The sequence below is a fragment of the Passer montanus genome, unplaced genomic scaffold (genome assembly GCF_014805655.1).
Source record: "Passer montanus isolate IOZ18808 unplaced genomic scaffold, ASM1480565v1 scaffold18, whole genome shotgun sequence".
NCBI classification, from domain to species: Eukaryota; Metazoa; Chordata; class Aves; order Passeriformes; family Passeridae; genus Passer; species Passer montanus.
The window spans coordinates 7,630,911-7,644,563 of NW_024365381.1; the positions used below are offsets into that span (position 1 = coordinate 7,630,911).

At 39.1% G+C, this 13,653-nt stretch overlaps 1 protein-coding gene across 4 annotated transcripts in view; it reads left to right on the forward strand.

Annotated features, from left to right (window-relative positions):
- RAD51B (RAD51 paralog B) overlaps nucleotides 1–13,653 on the forward strand; it is a 405,359-nt gene that overhangs the window by 181,293 nt on the left and 210,413 nt on the right. For all 4 annotated transcript variants that reach the window (XM_039705072.1, XM_039705075.1, XM_039705073.1 and 1 more), the window contains exon 8: nucleotides 8,679–8,775. In XM_039705072.1, coding sequence (XP_039561006.1) covers nucleotides 8,679–8,775 — 97 coding nt within the window. The remainder of the gene's footprint in view (nucleotides 1–8,678; nucleotides 8,776–13,653) is intronic.

Here is a 13,653-nt window from a genome sequence, read left to right on the forward strand (position 1 = left end):
AACACAGCAAGTGAAAGAGCCTTCAGTCTGTTTTCATCTGTCAATGACAAGTGCCAATAAATTTAACTAGGTTTTTAATAGGGAAAAAAAGTGAGCATAAATTTTTACTTCCTTGCAGTCTTATGAAAGTGTAGGAGATGTCTCTCCTCTCAGTCAAGAGCATGCCAGTGCAGAACTGAAATTCTGTATGACTTTGCTGGTGTTCCATTCTTCCCTGTCCTTCAAAACGAAACATTCAACCAACCAAAAGCACTGTTGCAGAGAACATCAGAGTCTAAGAGTGAACTTTGAGTTTGTAATTTTATTTTATTTATTCTGTTACAAGACAATTTGGCATTTCTCAGCAAACTCCCTTTGAAGCAGTGGTGCTCGCTGCTTTGAGTGAAGCAGGTTTTGGCTGTAAAACTTGCCTGTGGATTACAGCGATTTCCTGAGAGGTACTTTGTGTTTCCTCAGCCAGTGTCAGAGCAGTCTTACTGTGGCCCATCTCTAGCTACATACACAAGAAAGCTCAATTCAGAAAGCCATCATTAAGCAGGGGCTGGAGAAGAGGGTGGAGGAGAGGAAGATCTGCTGGAAACTGAACAGGGAGCTCTGGGCCCCTGCCAGGCCATGAAGGCGGGTGGCCATCCCTCTTGGGGGATGCACATCTCTGCAAACAGGTCTGTGCAGGCTGCTGGATGTGAAGGCCTTGCAGGCACACAAACCCTTCTCCTGGGCAGCATGGCACAAGGGTGCTGTGGTGGGGATTTTGAAGGTTACGTTTATGTTGGCTGCATTCCTTGTTCACAGAGTAGGAAAGGCTAAAGACCTCAGGCTGTTGCTGGGTGGTAGCTATTTCAACTTGAAGGCTTGTAGCTGCCTAAGAACAGCATGCTTTTGTTTTGCTTTGTTTCTTTTTCTTTTTTTTTTTTTCTGGTGGGAGTTTTAATTCATTGTGATGCTTTTTAAGCAGCTGGCAGAGATGTGAATAGACACTTCTTCAAAAGGCTTATGGCACAGAATTGCATAACTTTGTACTTTTCCTATGCAAAGCTAATAAATTCGATGTAAATACAGTGACTAGTGTCTGAAGAATACCTTGTCTTCTTCCATGAAATCCAATAACTATAAAACCACCTCTGCTTCTATGAGGGGTGAAAGAGGAGAAGTTTGAGTAGTGATATCTTAGCAAAACAAGAGCTGCAAGTTCTCTCTCTCCTAAGAGCTCTAATAAGGTTGCAGCTAGCCAACAGTGTCCTGATCAACAGGTCTCTAATCTTTTAAAAGGTGTTAGTGAGCCTTCCAGAGAATTGTGCTTTTTTGTTTCTGTGCTGTTAAATTGCTTTTATTTTTTTCCCCTCTGGATTCTGATTACAATAGGTGCAATTGAAATTCCTCTGAGGCAAGGCCAGCACTTGTTGGAGTATACATTGCATATGGGATTAGGAAGTGGTTCTCAATAGACTTCCAGTGGTTTATGTGTATATATCTGTTATTCAGGGAATTATGCCAAATTCTGGTCATATTGGTTGAGATGTGAATTCTAACAGCTCTTGGCTTTGCCTTCAGTCAGGGTAGCTGCTATGCTGTGTCTGAAAATATCAGCCTGCTTCCTTCCAGTCTATGTCTCACTGTTACCAGCCTGTTCCTCTGTCGTGTTATGGGCAAGATGGCTGTAATGGGTACTTTGTCTTTCAGCTGATTTGGGTTAGCAACAGCTGATAAATGTGGGCATTTGTGTATTGGTCATGCCTACAGTGTAGCAGCTTTGTGCTACAACCATTTTAGTAAAACCTGTAAAGATATTTTTGAGTATCTTAGTTAGGCCTTGATTAAACACCAGAAGTGGTGTTTGACTTTGGATATGGAAATTCCATGTATTAGAAATTTTTTTTACTTGTGATGTCTGGGCTTTGTGGAGTATTTGACATTATTTACATTCTTCCCCACAGAAACCTGAGCTTCTGGGGCTGGTGGCTGCTCAGCTTAGGAATACAGGACACCTAGTGGGATAAGTGTTGGGTGGGGTGGTGATTTACTTGGATTTCAGATGATAAACTGTTGGGTGTTTTCTTTTGTATTTGGTTTATTTGAGCCAAAATAGTTTGCATTTTCTAAGAATGAAGATATGTATATATATTTAATCTGTTTTCATTATAGTAGTTGTGATATAAATATGTTTAATTTGGTCCTGGTGCCCAGAGCTGTCTGACTGTCTAGAGGTTTTTGTCACTAAAAGCCAGTCTCCTGTGAGGTGAGGCCCTGTGGAGCAGTGACTGGCTTCAAGTGCTGCTGTAGCTGTGGGCACTTGACATTCTCTCTTGAAAACTTGGTGCTTCCAAAACTTGTGTTTTGGTTAGGAGCTCTTGGTATTGCATTCAGACCTTTCTTTTTTGCCGTTTGTAACTCCATGATTTCACCAAAAATGCTGTTTTAAGCACATTTTATTCCTTGTGAATATTAAGTAGAAGTTTTGCTGAGGTCTTGAACAACTTTTGTGTCAAATGGCCACTGATGCTGAAGAAAATCTCCCCAAAGAAACAGAAGTTGAAGAAAAAGCTAATTCATTGTGTAGCTTAGATGAATGCCACAAATACCCTGTTACTGTCACAGATAGTGATTATTTTGGATTCTTCCTTGAGCAGACTGATGCCAGTCTTGATTTAACAGGTTTTCAAGGAGAAGGCTGTTGCTCTCACAGCTGTTTGAAGCATGATTTTTCACCCTATTTTTCTCACTGTTCCCTTTTGCTGTTTTCAGGCTTGCTGCCAGCCCCATCTGACTTTGTGGTATTGCTTGGTGCACTGTCCTCTGTTGTTTTGAGCCATTACTTGAATACCTCATGAAAAGCTCTGTTCTTCAGGGAAAGGAGAGAGGTGCCTTCTCAGGGATGGGAAGGAAGATTGGCTGGGGATCAGTAAAACTTCCTTCCCTCCTCCTCCAGCATGCAGGGTCATCATCCCAGCCCCACTGACTTGTCACTTGTGCCTGGTGCTCTCTAGTGACGTTTCTTGGGCACAGTGGAAACCACAAAATTCATGGGCTAATAAGGGTGGAGTACTGTGGGATTATTGCAAGTGTTCTTGTGCTTGCTCTCCCAGCTCAATAGGAAGCCTTTAATAAGAATTTTCCTAATTAATGTTGCATGCAAAATGGGGATTTCTGCTTCACTCTTTTAACAAACAGCCGTTTCATGAAATAGTGTGGGTTTTTGCCTTTTGGTACATTCCAGAAGACTTTCTACCTTTGCTGGTTACTGATTGATAGTTCCGTGCTGAACTCCCTTTAATTTTGCAATAAACTAACAAGGAGGCTGAGACCACAAGTTTACAGAAAGCAGCTTATTTACTCAACTGGATTTACAAGGATGACAAAGTCAGGTTTTGTAATTTCAGTGTGGTCTAGGATGGGCAGGAGGAGTACTTGAAAAATTGTACTGTATAAATAACCAAACAAAAAATAGTTTGCTTATTCTTCTGTGTGAAGTTCTTAGGCCAACTCTCTCCCAGGACCTGCAGGGATTTTCTGAATATGCAGGAACTTTCCTATTCCCAATAAATGAGGGTGTTGTGAGTTTAGGAACAATAAATAAGTTTTTTTTAACTTTTCTAATATGCTTCCAAAAAAACTAGCATCTGCGGAAATCACATCAGTGGAAGGTGACTGTTTTCACAACAACATATAAAGATTTCATTGGGATAGTAACACTGTTGATGACTTTTAGATTAAATCTTAGTAGTAACAATGATCTATGTGGAAACTGAATCTGTTTTCCTTGAGAAATCCTTGTGTCCATTTTTTCCCAGGTATTGGTGCTTATAAAAAGTGAGAAAGTAATCAGAGGAGGAAGTTGTGGTGTTTTTCTAACATGTCAAAAATTAGGAAGTTGAAAAAGTGTTCCCACTGTCTAATTGTGTTTGTCTCTGGGTTTTCTAATTCTTCTTGCTGTCATAACATTTCTAATGGTTGGATGGGGTTATTTTACAATCTGAGGTAGCTATGCTGCAGTAAAATTTGAAGTAAAAGATTTGGAAATTGTGTGTTCCATCATTTGTGTGGTATTTTAAGTAGTAGACTTTTTCCCAGAAAGGATTTTGAAATCTGAATTGGAGTGAATTTCTCAAAGAGTTGGTAATTCTGTCAGAATTGGAAAGCTGAGGACTGTAAATTTTCACTTGCCAAATAGCTCTCTTAACCAATGGCAAAGGAGTAGGCTGAAAGTTAAAGGCAGTGAAGGCAGTGGTCTGTTGAACACCATGGGAGGCTGCATTGAGGCATGTTTCTAGTGTTACTGAGCTGTCTAGCTGACTCTTTTCCCTCTTTTAGGAGTGGAGTGTTTTTCATTCAGGCACAGTTGCTGACTGAAGAAGCTTGCACCCTTTGTTCATCAGGAAGTAGGAATAGAAAAGCAATAACAAAGCTTCTTTACTTGTTGCACATGTCGGGGGACAGTTGTGTGTGGAGAGGTATGATGGCTTTATGTGAGTCTTAGTGGCAGTGAAAATATTTTGTTCCATTAGCTGATGTTGGAAATAGGAGCTCCTCTTAAAATACTGGTTGTTTTTTAAATACAATATATTTTAAAGTACTGTGTATTTCAGTATGATAACATCAAAATACCATATTAAAATATTCTCACCATTGAGTGTTCTGCTGGAAGTTAATAAACATATGACTGGCTTTGAACTTCTTGAAAGGAAGCTGTGCTTGGCTGGTAAACTGTCCAGTATTTGTCCAAAGAAACCCCCAACAGAGGCTAATTTTCCTTACCCACTTTGCTTGAGGACCTGGCATGCCTCCTGTGCTAAACAGGTTAAATTAATGGCAGATCTACAATGAAGAGTTGAAGTGCTATTGCTAGTTCAGTGCACTCTCTAGTAAGTCTGCTTGGACTGGCAGCCCAGCTTGTTTCCAAGCACTGTTTAGCAGGTAGTTTCTCTCAAGTGTGACACCTATCAGACCGACCCAGACTTTCTTTTTGAGTGGTTTGTAAGAAACAGCATAATAAACATCAAAACCAGCATGATAGGCTGAGCACACGTGTATGAAGCAATGTGTGAGACTCAACTGATGCTGTCCATGCACAAATATGATTCCTCACCAGGAAGTCACAGAGCTGTTTGGCATCAGATCTCCTTTGTCTGCGGGATGTTCTCTCCATATCACCCACAAGTTTAACCATTCCCTCAGACACCTATTTGCAGCTCTCTGAATACATCAAGTCATTTCAAAGGCTGGCAGAATATAATATAAGCATTTCTTTCAGATGCATGAAGGAGACTTTGGGGAAAAATGAATATATTTTTAAATGTGCCACTGGAGCCATGTGGTACCAGTACTCAGGGCTTCAAGTTGAACGCCTGTAAAGACTTGTGACTGCTGAAAATGTATGGTCTCATTTAAATTGCACTTTTCACTGCCCGAAGTTTTACTCGTGGAGAAGTAAAACTTGGCACTTTCCAGTAAGGGCATAAGGGTTGAAGTTTTGAAGACAGATGTATCTGTTCTGAGGAGTTTGCTGAATCTGGGTGCCTCATTTTCCCATAACTGCAGCAAAGGAGCAGCTCTTTTCTTTTGTTAGTGACCCACAGCGTGTTTGAGTTAGTGAGAGTTTGGAGTACTCTGCACACTCAAAGTGAGCTTCAAACTGTATCATGGGAGCTGCACAAAGATATGTGAACATACATACATATATACATATATATATGATAATAGGAATACCTGTACCCGACAAAAGAATTTTATAGTAAGTGGGGCTGCAGAAGTGTGACAGGGAATTTGATGCCAAATTTAGTGCTTAACTAACAGCTTTGTCTTGTGGCTGAATTCATCTTATGGGAGAACTGCATCCACGTTGGTTCTGCAGGCTTGGAGAAATGGGGAATAATTTTCAATTAATTCCAAAATAAGCATTCTGTATATGCATATGGTTTCATCTCAGAGGAAGTGTACTTATTCAAGATAGTATTTAGATATGTATTTAAGCAAATGTGTAACTGTCAGTGAAGTCATAGGACTCAGAATATGCTTAATTTCCATCCTCAGAGCAAGTTGGAGAGGAACATTTACTTGGGTAAGACTCTGCTTTTTTAAACTGATTTTTTTGAACAGTATAGCAGTGAATTTAGGATATTAGTATTGAATAGTTACTGAAGGATACATCAGAAATTGAAATCTAGATTCAGAGGCATAGCTTGGCTTAAATATAAAAGGTGAAGAAGACTTTCAGTCCACAGCTAACAGTGCTGTGAAGTTCCTGGTTAAGGAGGATTCTGGAAGATTATAAAAAAAAGCAGTTGCATTATTCTTCTTGTTCATTTTTCTTTTCTTTTCTTTTTTTTTTTTTTAATCCTTCAAAGTTAGTTTTCTTTGAAGGAAAGCAATATGAAATATAGCGTGCTTAGGTATTTTTTTCTATTAAAAACATTCCTTAATCATGGTAACATTTCTTTAAAATGTGGCACATAAATAATAAAATACGTGATGGCACAGCACAAAGATTATCTTGGAACGGGTCTGCGGTGACTGAATCACTTAGAGAGCTTGATACTTGTTAATAATGTGATCATTGCAAAGTGTGCCAATGAAAACTTCATACCTCACCAGTACGTGTGAGTATAAGTTTGTTAGTGTGTTCTGTTTCAGCACATTTTCTAGTACTGGATACTCTGAATTTGTGAGTCTGTGGCTTTTGTGACACAGTGGAAACAAAGTGAGAATGGTTTCAAGAAGGAAAGGTCTCACATCTTTTCTTACCCTAATGACTCTTGGCTGCCTACTCCTTTCATTTGCCTTGAACTGGTTTTGATGCCCATCCTATCCTAAGGATGAACTAGCTCACTAAAATGGAAGACCAGTATCCTAGCAAGAAAAAAGGGAAAAGTGATTTTTTTTTTTCTTTATTAATAAATTGAATTCTCCTACCCTGTAATCTTATGAACTAGTCAGCCATCAGTGGCAGCAAGGAGTTGTGTGTACCAGACCCTTTGCTGTCTGCTTTTGGGTGCTTATAGGTGCACATAGCAACTCTGGGGGAAACAGCAGCGGGGTGTAACGTGTTTCTTGTGTGTTTGGTGTTAGCAGTATTGCAAGCTGTACCTTAGCCAAGGTGTATGACCAAGCAAGGCTGTTATCTACCCTGTCCATGTTCACTGCAGTCATCATAAATGCCCAGTCCCAAAAGCTGCATCCTGTGGTTATGCTGTGCAGAGCGATCACAGCTAGCTCAAGTTTGTTCAGAACTTTGCAGTCAGTAGCAGATGAGCATGAGGGGCACCACTATGGAGTTCTGAAGGTCTGGAACTCCTGTTGAGTAAGTGAAGATTTGACTTAGGCACTTCTCAGTTTAGTCCTGTTGATACAGTCCATACAGCTCTCGGGCACCATCATGCCTGTTTGCAGCACTGAGCTGGGTGGGCTGCCATGAGCAGGGAGGTAGAGTCTTGTAAAGGTCAGGTACTCCATCACCCTGCTGGCACCTCATGTCTGCTGCCTGAAGGAGACACAATACCCTGCAGCACCACTGCTGGGGTCACAACTTGTTGGTCTGAAACAGCTTGTGTGGGGTCTCACAATGGGAAAAGAAAGGGGAGAGAGTGTCATATCTTACTGCTGGAAGTGTTAGAAAGCAGGAAGAAGCCATGATCAGAGGGAGGGACAAGTAGTGGAGGGAATGGCAGAGAAATTCCTCTTCCTTTTAGCAATGGTAATCTGTTCATTTATTCCAGTAAATTCCAGTGAAACTGCATTCAACCAAGTATTGTGTAGGATTCCTTTCTCCCTTGTCAAATACAGCTGAAGACAGGTCATTAATTTGAAAGAGAGTTTGTTTGGAGTGTGTCTGCTCTCAGTGCAAGTAGAAGAATCATTTTGGTTCTTTAAAACATTTTTTTTTGAAGTTTGTCAGTCAGCAAAGTGGAGACCAACTGTTAATGCAGAAAGTGCAGCTGTTTAGAGATCCAAAGCATTGCAAGATAACTGTGGCTATAGCTATGCTCTTCTCTCCGTGGTGTTTGCTCTGTTTGCTTAATGTTTTCTGTTACTAAAAACCAGTCTGTGTTCAGAGGTGCAAGAAATTGTTCATCTCTTGTAGGCATGAGTATTGCTCATGCTGTCAGAGGAGAGCACTGTGGGTACTATAGTTATGTTTATCAGTATCTTGTGATCCTGAAAAACACTAAAAAATCCCCTTTTGTAAAGATAGCCCTGTAACATTTAGTGCTTTTGTGCTTCAGATCAGTGGGGGTGTACCCCTACCACACCTTTCTCCAGAGCACTGTGCTTCAGCCAAAGGAACAAAGTGTGTCAATTGTGTGGAAATTACTTGGAAAATAATTTCCTATTTGCCTGTGAAGAAAATGGTGGGTTTTTGTAAGAAGCATCAAAGTGTTCATGGAATATGAGCAAAAGATGAAGCTCTTTAAAGCAGTAGTTTCATTTAAGGTGCCTGTATGTATCAGCATACCTTTGTTCAGTATTTCATCTTTTAAACAATATCCTTTTTCCTCCACTTCTTGTAATTGACTCTTTCAGTTTCTGCAGGTAGTTCAAAATATTCTGAGTGTTGAATTTGCTCAAGATCAGAATAGAGTGTCATCTCAATGCTATGCCTGGAGGATTCCAGTCCTGGGCTTCTCTCTGCCTTCCAGTAGCTACAAAAATTCATTTCCCATCCCCCTGTCCTTGTCTGTTTGCAGGTTATCTTGACGAATCAGATTACCACAGCGCTGAGCAGTGGCCCCGGGGTCCAGGCAGACCTGGTGTCTCCAGCTGATGATTTGTCCCTGTCTGAAGGTAAGAAATCCCTTCTATCAGAACTGAAACTCTACACGGCCACAAATCCACACTGTAACTTGCAGTCTTCTGTTGAAATACAGGGGGCTGAGAGAGTCAGTTTATCAAGTCTAACCTAACACAGTCTTGAAACAAAACTATTTTCCAGTTTCTCTGAAAATCCATTTATAATTAAAAAGAAAGTATGTGAAGTTGCTAAAAGGATCAGACACTTACTAAAGGCTGGGAATGTATTTTTGAGCCATGTCAGTTTCTCAGCATTGTACTGTCATTCACATACATTTAAAGCATTATTTTTTCAGTCTTCTAAAGCTGCTTCAAGGGGAAATACACAGGCTACTCTGCAAATTTCATCTTATCTAATGGCTATCATAGATTCCAAGGAGAAACAACTGCTCACAAATGAAGGAAAAGCAGATCCTCTGTCCTGTTCCTTGAATTATGCTTGTTTGGTTTTCAAATACAGTGCCTCAGACTGCATCTCTCTGTTTTGTGACTATAATAATGGGATTTTTGTGATGCCATCTATTACTTTACACCTTTGTGCTTCTGTTTTCTGTGCAGAATTAGAAAAAACCACTTTTTTGAGTAATAGTGAGGACTTAGTGTGCTAAGAAGATAATTCTGAATCAAGGTTTACAAAGTAATATAATAATTCTGCTTTTCTCCACTTGCAAAGAATAGTCAGAGTACCCTCGTGAGGGGCAAATGCAGAAAAATGTGTTATTTAGTGTTCAGTTCATGCACAGACCCAAATGTATGATGCTCAGCAATGCTCATCTTTCTTGCAAAGGCTTGATAATTGCATGTAGACTTTCCCGCTTTGCATTACATGGGTATTTTCCCTCTTTGTCTCCTTGCTGCACTTTCTGGTGATTTTGATCAGCTTCTCTGTGTTCTGGTTGATCACATACAATTGTCTCAAGCTTGTCTGACTTTACAGAAGTACAGCTTAGTGGCAAAAATAACTGGGCAGTGGTTAAAACTGATATTATTTCTGCAATTCAGTGGACAAGGGAAAGAGGTTGAATGTAGATTTAAACAAAATGTCAGGGAGTAGCAAGTAACTTCAGTGCAAAGCTTAACACTGATTAATATGTTTACTTCATAATTTTGTCAATAGGAGTCTGGCAAAGCATGGCTCATTAAATAATTTTGGAATTGAGCTTGTGGCTTTTATTGGTTCCACCCATTGCCAAAGTATTTCTGAAGTACATGGCTCAAATACTACTCCCTACCTCTGGCAGAAAGATTTGAAATTTGGTAACTAGATTTGGAAGATAAGGGCATAATTTTTCAATTTTATAATTTCCCTCTTGGCACAAAGTTGTTGTGCGTTGTCTTATTAAATTGTCTTGATCACAGTGCCTCTCCTTGTGCTTTAGAATTGCTATGGATGAACTTCCTCTGGAAAAAGGCACAGCTGATTCTGATGTGGGAGTAATGACAAAATATGTTTTCAGTAAAACATATTTTTGTCCTGTGGCTAAAATATTTGAAGATATTAAGAATTCTACTTAGGAAAAACACATGGAATAGTTGAAATGTTTCTGAATTTCCCAGCACATATGAAAGATTCTCAGTGCTGTGTACAAGCTGTAGTTCAAGAATATTCTAGAATCAGGGCTACTCCAGAGATGGCATAATGTTTTTTCTAGCAGTTACAGGTTTTTAATTAATCTATTTTGTTGTGCCTAAACTACCATGACTGTTTTTCACCTTTTAGCTTAAGAGTGATTTAAAATATATTGGTGCTCTGTTTTATTGCTGTCATTCCTTGTTTTTAACTAAGGTGAAGTAGCAAAATGCATCAGCATCACATTTTTTGAAAATGGAAACGTTTGATTTTGCCACAGGACAAGAACAGTACAGACATCAGCAGTGCAGGCTCCTTTGGAAATTCAAGTTTTATCAAGGGATGTAGGACTGATAAACTCCTTTCCTTCTCTCCCTTCCCTCCTTTCTTGACTAACATTGATATGGTATTTACTTACTGTGTTGTGTAATGGAAGAGCACAGTGCATCTCCACACTACAGGCTTTTCTCTCTGTCGTCCTGGATTTCCATTTTTTGTCTTGTAACCCCTGCTGTCTATCTGTGAGTAAATGTGGAATTTCAGGCTCATTCAACATTTGATTTCCATGTTTATCTTCCTATCAAAAGACACAGCTGTAGTCAGTGTGTTTTGGTGGGTTCTTTTAACATCACAGTGTTGATCTGTCCTGAGAAAGTTCCCCCTTAATGTATTTGGATGTTAGTGCTTGAACAGCCTGAAAGTGTCAATAAACTTCTTATAATCTTTTGTCGTTTCAGAATCCTAAATTAATTAGTCTTGTAGAGTGGGTATGATTGTAATAATACTTACTACTCTTTTATAGTTGTAGAATTTACTGGAAAGAGTAGTTAGGGGAGTAGCCCAAGTGCACAAAGAGTATATGTTGCAGAGTCAGGGATAAGAGGCCAGATTTGTGACTGGGTTCTTACCTCATTGTTCCATGTCACTCATCACCAACTAAAGCTGAATTTGAACCAGTGACCTAGATGTGAAAGGACCCATAACACATTATTAGTCCTGTTAGCAACTCAGACTGCTTGGTTTGTATATGTCTAATATGTTGTTTTAATCCTATCTGAAATCAGAGTCCCTTCACTATAAATGGTTTGCTAAAAGGGTAATATTTCTTAGATAGAGGTAGAAATGAAAATTTTGAACTAAATGTGCTATTAGAAAGAAGTGGAATGTTATAGTGTCCTTTGTTTTTGCTTCTGATTGTGCTTGAGAATTGCTTGGGTTATGTGTTAGATTAGGCAAGGAACCAAGGAAGCTGTTCATCTGATGTGTGACAGAAAGTTAATCTGATGAACAAGCTGAAAGGACATTGTCAAGCTGTTTCAGGCTCAGAGTTTGTCTTCTGAAAAGCTGTAATCTGGTGCATGAAAACTTGTGTCCTAAAGTAAAAAAAATACCTTAGATTTTTATGAGAACATTAATGGATTTATAAAAGCAGTGCTGGCTGTAAAATCCCACCACTTATGTAGCAATATAAGAATTCATGAACTGTTTGTTAGTATTTCTTTTAGGAAATGGTTATGTCCAGCTAAATTCCCAGATCTGTGCATACTTTTGCTTCCGGATAGACAAAAAAAGAGCATAGCTTGCCACAAATAAAGTGATGAATACCAAAGTTTCTCTACTTATAGTCTGAGTCCTTGCATTCATTTGGCCTTTACATACTTGTCAGATTATTAACTGAAGGAGTTAGGACTAATAATCATTTCCTCTAGCTCCAAAATCCTCAGACTTGTGATGCTGTCACTTCTTCCCTAGGAACCAAACTCAGTTTTCACTTGTAATTTCACCATTTTTACATAGCCATCTCTCAAACTGTGTCATCAGAGAGGATAGTCTGGACGATGATGGTGGACATTGCTATTTGCCTTACATTCTTGCTTTGTAGAATAGCTTCTGTTTAGTTCTTCCAGTCAAAGACAATTTGGAGAAGCCTAAATTTATTTTACATTGCTGGGGTGGTCAGACAAGCCCAGGAGTACCTTAAGAACTAATGCTTTATCATTTAAATGTTAAAGAAATAGTTCTTACCCAATTAAAACAATATCTTATTTTTAAAAAAAAGTTTAAGCTTCGTTAGGCTTCATGAGTAGTAGAAATATTTTGTATGACTGTTAATGGGTTTTTTTAAACAAGTTATCTGTGCCTATGACTGTACTATTTTTGCTATTTCTGTGAAGGTCACATGACGAAATTTTATCTAATATAAGTCTTTAGAAACTAATTCTAAGCCTGTGTATTTTTGCACTAGGTGAACAAGGGAATTTGTTTCATTTGTGTGCTGCAAAGAGATAGGCTAAGGTGACCCACTTGAGGTCCCTTCTAGTCCACCAAGTGCCTATGCTATTAATGTATCTGCCAGCTGCAAGCTCTAACTTCCTCTAACAGACATCAAAGCCAAACTCCATCTTTCGTGGAAAAAAGTCAGGGGCGTGTTGGTATGAACAAGAACAGTATCCTCCTCCCACCCTGCACAAAGTGTCAAGCAAAAAAAGAAATGCTCTCTTGATCTTCTTCAGTCTCAGCTGGTACTTCCAAATATTTGTTTGAAAAAGTCAGAATTATTCTGTGTTTAAAATTGTCTCTAAACTTGCACTAGATCTGGGGAGGTCAGTGTTCACTCTTCTGCCTTTTGTGTTCATCAAGTGGTTTGTCATAGCATTGTATATTTTTAGTGCACAGTGTGAGCAATGAGTTTAGTCTGACCTTTTCATCTTTGTTGCTCTGATCTTGAATTCTTTTAAGCTGTTGAGCAGAAGTAGGCTTTTGTGTTGTGGAGACTGGAGAGCACTAAGCTACCATAATATCTTCCACCCACAGGATTTTCCTACTTTCATTTAGGAGTGGAAGGTTTGAAGCTGGAATCTTCAGCTTCTCTTCCTTGCTTCGCCCTTGATCTCTTGACATATTGTGGTGAAATTGTTTTATTCATCCAGCCTCAGTTTACAGTTTTAAAATTTGGGCCTTTATTTTTATTCTGTAACCTTTTTTCCCCTTAATATTTCAAGTATTATTATTTTCCTTAATAGTTTAATATTTCTATGGGGAAAATAATGAATTTACCTTCTTTTCACCTCAGTAAGATCAGTTCTGTAGTTTATTACTTCTCTCCCTTCAAATCTTCTTTTTTCAGTCCTGGTGCCAAATGGAGTGAAAACACTGAAGGAATTATCAAGTGAACTGAGGAGCCCCCAGAGATCAGAGGCTGTTGCTCAGTTTAGATTTGTTTATTTGTTGATTTATGTATATACTTAATGCTTGGACTCACAGGTGATTTAATTAAAATAAAAAAGTATATTCGGTGAAGC